This window comes from Lathyrus oleraceus, chromosome 3 (genome assembly GCF_024323335.1).
Source record: "Lathyrus oleraceus cultivar Zhongwan6 chromosome 3, CAAS_Psat_ZW6_1.0, whole genome shotgun sequence".
In the NCBI taxonomy this organism is placed as follows: Eukaryota; Viridiplantae; Streptophyta; class Magnoliopsida; order Fabales; family Fabaceae; genus Lathyrus; species Lathyrus oleraceus.
In genome coordinates this window covers 20,546,589-20,557,329 of record NC_066581.1, presented here as the reverse complement: position 1 = coordinate 20,557,329, position 10,741 = coordinate 20,546,589, and the positions used below count along the sequence as shown (strand labels likewise).

The 10,741-nt window shown below is 38.9% G+C and overlaps 1 protein-coding gene across 1 annotated transcript; it reads right to left on the bottom strand.

Annotated features, from left to right (window-relative positions):
- Positions 1-1,324: 1,324 nt before the first annotated feature.
- Positions 1,325-4,516, bottom strand: LOC127129439 (uncharacterized). Its single transcript, XM_051058623.1, has 5 exons — positions 4,388-4,516; positions 3,617-3,937; positions 3,142-3,484; positions 1,704-3,063; positions 1,325-1,388 (listed from the first exon to the last, which is right to left on the bottom strand). Exons 1-5 carry the CDS (start codon positions 4,514-4,516, stop codon positions 1,325-1,327), a joined length of 2,217 nt encoding a protein of 738 aa, XP_050914580.1.
- Positions 4,517-10,741: the final 6,225 nt, after the last annotated feature.

The window sequence follows — 10,741 nt, the reverse complement described above, 5'->3', positions numbered from 1 at the left end:
TTTACAAAGAGCAACTAGGCCTCATGCCTTTAGAATGCTTAATCTTGAAGATGAACTTGAAAGGACCCCTAATTCTAAACTCACTCTTGTCCATTCTTTATTTGTATTGTGGAACTTTTTGATTTGTGTGTTCTTGTGTTCTAGGGATCCTAAACTTGAGCCAAATAGAAGAACTATTGTCATGAGCATCCAAAGTGAGAGATACAAAAGCCCATTGGAAGATTCCTAAGAGCTTGATTGTCATTTGCTTGATTGCTTGAGTTATTTGCTTATTGCTTGCTAATTCCAAAGGATGGGAGAAACTTGGATCATCTTTATGATCTCAAGAAGGGAACTCCAATGTGGTTATATTTCTCTTCCTTCATCTTTGTATATTTAGGACCTAGCCATTCTCTTCTTCTCTCTACTCTAACCCAAGCCAAACTTTTGTGCAAACATTAACATTGTCTTCAAAATTAGAAACCTAAGCACTATGCTTTTTATTTTCCAAACTCTTTTCATAACACTTATTTTGAATTGAATCCTTAAGTCAACTTTGACCTTACTTTGTGAATACTTTTCATTTGTAAATACAACTCACTCAATTGTTTTGTGGTTTCAATGGCCACTTTTGCCAAAGTTTTTTCATAGACATTAGCTATTAGGTTTGAGTTATCCTAGAGGTTGATATAATACTTACATGTATCCTTAGTGATGGACTATAAGACTTCCATGCTTATTATAGGGTTAATCCCTTACTAGCATGTTGAAGCTCTCCTCACATGGTGGATTTGTGGTTTTAGGTTGAGTTTTCTCCCTTTGATAACAAAAGACCTTAAGGCTTTTGATCAAATCAATTCACCAATATTTTGAGATTTTTTACCCCGAACTATGAGGTTTTGATCCTAATATTTTTTAAGATGGTACGTAGGCAATGGGTTTATCCATTCAAACACAAAATTGTAAATAAATTGTATATTCTTTTCTCACCTCCCCAATCATGTTTGCACAAATATTTTTTCACAAATGCCAACCTACCTTACAACATTGGTGAAAATGGCTCCCTTAGAGTACTAAGGATGTTTTGGGTGCTTAAAACCTTCCCATTGCATAACCAACCCCCTTACCCAGATCTCTGACATTTTTATTAGTTTTTTATTTGATAAAACTTCTTGGTTTTTGTTCGCTTTCTAACCTTTTCCTTTGGATAAATAGAAGTGCGGTGGCGACTCGAAATGTATGATTTACTTTTGATTTAGTCCATAAATCTAAAGGTAACGAATACCCCGCTACACTTTCTTCGTCCAAATCAACCAGTTCATTCATCATCATTTCCCAATATAGGTCATATGGAATTTCTCCTTGTCTTTGGATTCTCACTGATTGCAAGTAGATTTCGACAGGTAATACTGCATCATGTCCAAATGTAAGTTGGAAAGGTGTGGTGTTAGTAGCTTCTTTAAGGGAGGTTCGACAAGCCCAAAGTGCTTGATCTAAAGTTTTGTGCCAATTTTTTGGGTTCTTCCCTACATGCTTTTTGATTAAACCAATTATTACTTTATTGGCTACTTCGACTTGCCCATTGGCTTGAGCATAATAGGGTGTGGATGTTAATAATTTGAAACCCATTTCCTTTGCAAATTCTTGCATCTTTCGACCAGTAAAAACTGATCCTTGATCTGTTGTTATACTTTTCTAGGATCCCAAATCTATATAATATTTGCCTTTGAATGAATTCAATGACAGTTTCTTGATACACATTTACTAAAGATACTGCTTCGACCCATTTAGTGAAATAGTCAATTCCTACAAGGATGTACTTTTGACCTTTGGATGAAGTAGGTCGAATTTCCCCAATTAGATCTAATGCCCAACCTCTGAACGGCCAAGGCTTGATAATTGCATGAAGCTCACTTGCAGGAGCATGTTGAATTCCTGCATGTACTTGACATTCTTGGCAACCCTTAGCAAACTCTATACAATCTTTTAACATGGTGGGCCAATACATTCCATATCTTAAAAGCAACCATTTCATCTTCTGGCCTACCTGGTGTGCTCCACAGGCTCCACTATGTACACTAGATAATGCTAAGTACGCCCCGTTTTCTCCTAAACATTTCAACAGGATCCCTTCAGGGGTTTTCTTGAATAATTCATTCCCCATCAAAACATAAGATAAAGCCCTGTACTTGGTTTTTCTTTCTGTATCTATCGAAGGGTCCTTGAGATAATTAATAATTGGATTCCTCCAATCTGTACCCATTAAGGTATCAATGGCCAATACTTCGAACTCTTCTTTGTTAGCATATCCTAACTGAGTGTTTTCCAAATCTGTCGGAGACAATCTGGAAGCCATTGATTTTCCTCTTACTTCGACAAGTTCCTCTAGCTTCTCTTTTGAAATTCTATACCCTGAAGCTATTTTTGCTAAGTCATTAGCTTCTTGGTTTTTTATTCTAGGAACATGTTTTATGTCTATATATTCAAAAAAATTGAGCAACCTATTTGCAATGACGAAATACATAATCAAATTTTCTTTTATACATTTGTACTCCTTCGTTAGTTGCTTAATTACTAATTCTGAGTCTCCTTTAATTTCGACCCTAGTTGCCCACAATTCCAACAAAGCCTTAAGTCCTGCAATAAGGGCTTCATATTCTACTTCGTTGTTAGAACAAAGGGGACCTTCGATTCTATATTTGAGTTTTGTTGGAATTCCATCAGGAGAAATTATCATGATCCCAACTCCACTTCCATCCTTATGAGTGAAACCATCGACGAATAATCTCCAAGGTTTTAACTCAACTTGAAGTTGAGGACTTTCGACCACTGCATGGTCTACAATAAAGTCTGATACTATTTGTACCTTCATTGCTCTTAAAGGCATAAAGGCTAAAGAGTATTCAGTGAGGGCTAATGCCCATTTGCCAATTCGACTGTGCATTATTGGCTTCGATAACATATACTTAATGACATCAAAGTGTGAAGAGACGTATAAATCAATAGGTTTTATATAATACTTAAGTTTAGTACAAGAGAAATGCAAACAAAGACACAACTTTTCTATTGAAGTGTATCTAGTTTCTGCATCATTTAAAACCCTACTAAGATAATAAATGGCTCTTTCGACGCCATATTCATTCTCTTGTGCTAACATGCTACCTATAGTAGTGTCGGAAGCTGATATATACAATCTCATAGGCTTCTTTCCACATGGTGGTGCCAAGATAGGAGGATTCGTCAGATAATGCTTGATCTTGTCGAATGCCTTTTGATGTTCATCATTCCATTCGAACTTCCCTTGTTTCAGGCGTACGGGGGGAGAGAAGGCTTGAGTTCGACCACTTAAGTTTGAGATGAATCTTCTCAGGAAGTTTATCTTTCCTAATAATGATTGCAATTCTTTCTTAGTTAATGGTGCTTTGGTCTCCATAATATCCTTCATCTTATTCTGATTGACTTCTATCCCCTTTTTATGGACCACAAAGCCCAGAAAATCTCCAGCCTGTACAAAGAATGCACATTTAAGAGGATTCATCTTTAAGCCATGTTTTCTCATTCTTTCGAATGATTGGCTGAGATGGGTTAGATTATTTTCGTCTGATATAGATTTTATCACAATATCATCTATATAAACCTGCATAAATGTCTCTATATAATCATGGAATATAGAATTCATTGCTCGCTGGTATGTTGCCCCAACATTTTTTAAACCAAATGGCATAACTATCCACTCATAAGTTCCTATTTCCCCTGGACATCGAAAGGCTGTTTTGGAAACATCCTCTTCAGCAATGAAAATCTGGTTATAGCCAGAATATCCATCAAGCATGCTAAGATATTCATGGCCTGCAGCTGAGTCAACCAGCATCTCTGCCACAGGCATTGGATACTCATCTTTAGGATTTGCTGTATTTAGGTCACGAAAATCTATACATACTCTTAAAGAGCCATTTTTCTTAATTACAGGAACTATGTTTGCAATCCATTCGACATACCTTGTGGTCCTGATGAAATTGCATCGAAGAAGTCTTTCGACCTCTTTTTTTATCTTTGAGAGGATCTCTGGGGAGATTCTCCTTGGAGTCTGCTTGATGGGCTTCTTGCCATCCTTGATAGGCAGCTTCAATTCGACCAGTTCCCTCTTCAAACCAGGCATCTCGTCGTAGTCCCAAGCAAATCAGTCTTTGTTTTCTCTTAACAGTCCACTTATTCTTACTTTCAACTTGGGGTCCAGTTTTGTGCTGATGTAGGTGATTCTTTTTGTGCTCCCATCTCCAAGATCAATTTCTTTAAGGGGATCTTGCGCTAACATCTTCGCACTCGACATCACTGGATCTTTTTCGAATCCCAGAGGCTCTTCGTCATAGATGGCATCTAACCTCTAGTCTTTTAATTCCATAGGTACCTGTTCGTCATGGGGTTTTGGTTTAAAGTACTCCCCAGGTCCTGCATTATAAATTTCACCATATGTGGCTTCGTCAGCCATGTTAGTTATCTCGGCTTTGAGAGCCGCTTTTCTTTTGTTCTCAGCCATGTAGGCCGGAATCTTTTCAAAAAAAGAAGACTCAGGCATAATCCAGGGCTTCATCCCAGCCTGTTGGCCATACTTCAGATGATTCCCCTTCTTCAGGGTCCCCCATAATTTCCCTATCCCACTGAAAACCATTGGGATGTAGAGTCAAGAAATACAAAGCATTTTTATTTGGGGAGTAGATGTCTTCAGCTGGGTGGCATGGTCCTATATGAGCCAGGTTCCTGTCGAAGTTCGTCTTATCTACATGGTTCACTTCTGCCATGAAGTAACTTTGGTCAGCTTCAACATTTTCTACTACACCATCTTCTTTCCAGATGGATATCCTCTAATGCATGGTCGAAGGAATTGCCCCTATTCCATGGATCCATTCCCTTCCTAGCAGCAAGTTGTAATTCGCCTTCGCAGGTATCACCATGAACATTGTTGGTCTTGTGATTGATCCCACGGTCAGATCTACTTGTATGACACCCAGAGTCTGTCCTATCTTACCCTCATAGTTCGACAATACCATATTGTGAGGTTTAACATCAGTGTCGAACATACCTATCTTTTTTAACATGAACTGAGGCATCAGATTAACTGTTGCTCTTCCGTCCACCAGAACTTTGTTCACCCCCACATGTTCAACTTTAGCTCTAATGTATAGGGGCTTGAGATGGTTCTGCATCCCTTGGCGAGGCCTTTCAAAAAGAGCATTCTGCTCTTCGACAGCGCCGTTGTTGAGAACATAGTAACACACAGGTTTATGCTTCGCCATCTCCACAACATCTGCTTCCTCATTGTCTTCAATCTCTGTCTCCTGATTATATTCGTATGGCAGAACTGATACCACATTGCAATTCATATTAACAGATGACACTCCGTCGGACTCAAAGTCGTCAGTGAGAATTTCTTCCTCTCTTATTTGTTCCTCCTGAACTTTATGATTTGTGTTTTTGTTTTCAGATGAAAATAACTTCCTTCCTACAGGGGGTTTGGTCGAATTTGTAACATTTGGGGGAACCTTGATGTTACTGGATTCTCCAATCTCCCTCGAAGTCATCTCTCTTTCAGCCTTCCTCAACCTCTGATGTCTTCTCCACTGGGACCTTGACATGGGATTCTTTCCTTTGTAGTTCTCCAGTATGATAGCCTCTCTCTTAGATGTTTGGAACTATTTTCTATAAGCCCAAGAGGTTCTTCCTCCATCCTCAAAACTTTTCCACTTTCCCTTCTTCGACCCCACCTGAGTCCATTTGTCCTCAGGGACTTCTGCCGGAAGCTTAAACATAACTCTTTTTGCCCTTGGGTGATGGTTGTCTTTCCACCTAGGGACTCCCCTCTTGTCGAATATGTACATATTCGGGTTACCTCCGTGTCCATTCCAACCTTGGTTAGATGGAATTATCTCGAACGCTTCGGCCAATTCCCTGTTGTAAACTGCCCCACATCTGGGATACATCAAGTATTCTGTTTCGTACTTGTAGCAATGCACAATAAAACCAAGAAGGCTTTCTCCAGGCTTGGGATACACCTTCAGTAGTTGGCTTTCCTTTCTCCAATTTCTCTTAGTCTTAGTTCGTTGCCATCTTTCATAGTCCTTAGCCACCCTTTGACACATCATGATGCTACACCTTGGGCACAACAACATGTCATAATTTCTTTTGTGACACCTCCAAAGGTATTCACGTAGGCTCTCATTGGCTTTGGGATAGCCAAATTGCATTCCCTCTTGGTTCAGATCCACATTGTCGCCCTCAGGGATAGCCAAATTGCGACGGAGTGTCATCTTTAGACACCTCTCCACTTCCTCCATCTCTGGAGGGGGGGGGGGGGGGGGGGGTTGGTTCAGATCCACCATGTTGACACCTAGATTGGCGCCCTCAGCGATTGAAATTTCCTCAAATTTCTTCCTTAGGCCCTCAGTAGCCTCAATTGCCTTCCCATTAAGACCTTCAGTGGCCTTTGGTTCGATATCAACAACCTGTTCACCTTCGACAGAAATTCCAAAGGGAACATCATTATTTAGGCCATCAGTAGCCTGCTTTCCAACTAGCACATAGCCTTCAGTTCCTGTTTCCTTCATAGCCTCCACTTCCACCATGTTAATCATGTTGATTTCGACAGGTTCAGCACAATTTGTGTCAGCAATGTTGAGAGGGTCAGCGTCAACCTTCATCTGGTTTCTCCCCCTGTCAGCGAACTTGAGGCGGCCATCCTTAATTGCATTCTGAATAAGATCCCTGAAAAGAAAGCATTGTGAGGTTTTATGGCCTAAAAAAATGTGATATTTACAAAAGCCTCTTTTCTTCCGTTGTTCTAACGGAGGAATTTTGGTATTAGGAGGCATTATCATTTGGCCATCTTTTACTAATAAATTGAAGATTTCATCACATTTGGTAACGTCAAATGTGTAACTCTTTTTAGGAAATCTATCATTCTTTTCGGTTTCGACAGGGTTCCTGCCATTCGAAGGTGTAAGTAATTTACAAGCATAAGGTGGTGCTTCTTTTAATTCAGCCAAATATACTTCGAATTCCTCGAGACCATAAGGGTCATTAGAGATTTCAGACTCCTCATCTTCGACTTCGACATAAGCAACCCTTTCGTTCTTATAATTCTTATTCGCTCTGGCCTTTTCAGCTTTTAAACATTTGACCTGTCGAACCCTGTCTGCTAATTGGGCCATATCTCTCAGATACTGGGTATCTAACTTTTTCCTAATGGAATAGTCTAACCTTCCAGCGGCCATTTCGACCAATTCATGTTCAGGCACTACTGTAAAGCATCTAGATTTCAACAAACGGAACCTATTCAGATAATCATCTATAGTTTCAGTGAATTTTCTTTTAATACTGGCTAATTCCTTAAGACTTATCTTAGTTTGGCCCATGTAGATTTGTTCATGAAATAATCTCTCCAAATGAGGTCAAGTATCTATGGAATTTGGTGGCAAAGTTTTAAACCACGTGAAGGCATTCTTCGTTAAAGAACTGGGGAAATATTTCATTCTTAGATTCTCATGTTCGCCAAATCCCCTGCCTCAGTCATGTATCTGGCTATGTGTTCTATAGTGGATTCACTAGTGTCCCCTGAGAATTTAGTGAACTTAGGGATTTTATAACCCCTTGGTAATTCAGTTTGTAGGGCGTACTCTGATAAAGGAGAGGTATAATTTGGCCGTCGAAGTCATGTATTCAGACCATTCTGGGCCATGATTCTCTCTATCATAGTAGTTATGTTATTTTCCATCATGTTTTCTTGCCTAACCCTATGAATTACTTCGTCTGCATCCTGGTCTCTATTAACCATCATTACTCTCCTATATTGTTCTTCAGGGACTTCCTGTCGAACTGGCTGTTGTTCTAATCTTGCCCCCATGACCCTTTCGTCAGGCGCTTGTCTAGGTGGTCGAACCTGATTTATAGTTGGTTCTTCTTCCTGGATTATAACTTGGTTTGGTCTGCGTCGAACAGAGGACTGAGGGGCGCCTAGGAAATCTGCTATGCGTCCCATCTGCGCTGACAGTTGTTGGTATGTTTGGGCATTATCATTGTTAGTCCTATTTACATTCTGTATTAGGGGAGAAAAAATGGTATTCATTTCTCTGGCAAGAACTCCTACCATATCATGGTTACTAGCATCCATTTATTGTCTAAAGGCTGTCTGGTTATTCGTTGTAAGGGTAGGTAATAGGGTGGATAATCCTTGTGATTTGGTATTTCGACCTACATGGTTCATGCCAGAACTAGAATTTTGAATTGGCGAAATAACTGTATTATGGGGTTGAGTATATATGGAAGTATTATTTTGAAGTCCTGCCATGGCAGTAGATGGCATTCCATATGGGTATTCTCTCCAAGGCCTAGAATTCTCAAATCTCGGTGGCATAGGGGTAGTAGGTGTTGGTTGGGTTCTGACAATTATCGAAAACGGGCCAGGGATTGAACTTACAGAAACGTTTGCTACACTTGACATAATAGACATTGTTGTCGAATTATTTAAGGCCATGGATCCAGATGTTGGTATGGCCTGTGTACTAGGGATCTCAGTGGATGCATCAATCGAACTTGTTCCCCTTGACTAGTTGTATTAACCATCTTTTTTGTGTTTTTTCTTTTGGTTATAGGTTGCGAATTGTTGGCTATCTTACCACTTCTAAGGTTCATGCAACACTATGATTTTTTAACTCAAAAGAATAACAACAATTTTGTATTGTAAAAGTAAAGCAAACTATTATAACTAACAGTTCTTTTGACACTGTCCCACCGGGTGTGCCAATTTGTTTATCAGTAATTTCTGACAAACAACCGCTAGTCCTCCAATATTATTAATCTTGGTAACTTACAGGATCGACTAGATTGATCCTAGGACATATGTCTCAAGAACTAGTGTTACGGTGATTTGATTCATGATTAAGTTTGTTTCTGGTTTATGAAGGGTAATTAGGGTTCTCTATCTAGCGTTAATGGTACAAAGTAAAGGGTGTTTCGACAATAAATCTAAACAAAATCTAAAGGCTTATGACTTTAAAGATAAAGGATAAATGGCAGTAATTCTGTAAAAAGGTTTTTTAAAGATAACAAAGGTAATTGGCAAAAGTAAAGATAAATAACTTGAAGTAAAAGGTTTTAAGTTTGAAAAGTGCTGGAAATAAAGGTTTGGAGAAATGTAAATGCAAAGGTAAAAGCAATGACGAAAGACTTTGAAGATAAAGGCAATTCGACAGAAGGCATAAATAGAAATAAAGACAGCAAATGGTTTAATTTAAGTAACTTGCGTTAAAAAGATAACATGAAATGTAATCATGGTGTTCTTCATACATACATTTTCAACAAAGACTCGTTTCTCTCGCTCCGGTACTTTGAGTATTTTTAGTGAATTTTGTATATCAGTTTGAACACCCCAAATCTAAAAACTAAGACTCCTATTTATAACAATTCGACCCTAACAGTCTCTACATAGATGATTGCCATGTTCGACGTTTTCAAGCGCTGCGTGTCTCAGATGCTTCCACGCGTTCGCCTGACGAAACTACTTCGTTTGAATTTCAAATCTTTCCGGCTCGAAGCTTCGAATCTGCCAAACGCCGATGTCGAAGAGAACTTGTGGAGATCCTAAAATCTTCTAAGTCTTAAGCTTCGACAAAAAGGTCCTTTCTTCCAAGAAAAGGATTTAATAAATAGCTTCGACAAAACCATTTTTTATATTATTCTCCAAAACATAATATTTTCAAAGAACTTCAACCTAATGGTCAAAACCTCCAGCTAACAGTATGATATGTAGAATTAAACTCTAAATTATATATCATTTATGGTAGATCAATTAACGTTGTAAGGTTTTGAGCCTTTTAATTGTTTACATTCAAAAATCCATCTCTTTCTTTCTTGTGTGTTTCACTCATGTTTGTTAGTCTCTAGAACTTGAATTGACTCTTTTTGAAACTTTTTATTTACTTATGAACATTGATATGATAAAGACAACTTATTTTTGTTTTCTTTATTTTTTAGCCAAAAACCAAAAAGTCAACCCTGAATAATATCATCCCTTATTTGAAAACCCCTTTGAGCATATTATCCCATTTTTTGTTTAAACTCATTACAAGCCTGGTGTAACACCTCAAAATTTGCCCTCCTCTTTTGGGACTAGCTTGAGCATTTTTGCATATCATTTGTAGGTCATTAGGCCTTGCATATTGCATATCATGTGGCAACTTTGTGCAAGTCATCCTCCTAGGTCTTGGTCAGAAGATAAGAGGTTGAGTTGCAAGCCTAGGGTTTCATTGACTGGATCATTGACCATCTGAGGATGTGTGCTACAAATTAGGGTTTCTTGGTTCTCCAGGAGATTGATCTTCATCTTGGTTGCAATGATACATCATCATCATCATGGTTTTGTCATCATCCCAGAGATTCAAGAGATTGATCAGGGACCTTGGGATTAGGGTTTTGACCACTGGTCAACCTTAATCAGTCTAATCAGCTGCATTGGGCCAATCAGGGCTTGGCAAGGAGATGGGGTCTACAATGGATATGGGGATCATCATGTGATTATATGGAGCTTATGGAAGCTAGGGTTTCATCAGTGGGCCATTTCATTAGGAGTTTGAGGCTAAACTTGATCAGTGCATAGCCAAATTCATCTATCAATCAGAAAAGTCAACTGTGGTCAACTGTGCCTAAAATGATGGATTTGGAGGTGGGAGAGGGTTAGATACACTTCATTCATGTCTAGACAAGTTTCATT

Bases quoted from the DNA above. Each gene is read 5' to 3' on its own strand.
- LOC127129439 (XM_051058623.1), bottom strand. From the start codon at position 4,516: ATGGCTGAGAACAAAAGAAAAGCGGCTCTCAAAGCCGAGATAACTAAC. The intron at 3,938-4,387 runs GTACCTATGGAA...CCTGTAATTAAG, and splicing joins CAAAACCCCATGACGAACAG to AAAAATGGCTCTTTAAGAGT. The intron at 3,064-3,141 runs GTAGCATGTTAG...TAAATGATGCAG, and splicing joins AGCTTCCGACACTACTATAG to AAACTAGATACACTTCAATA.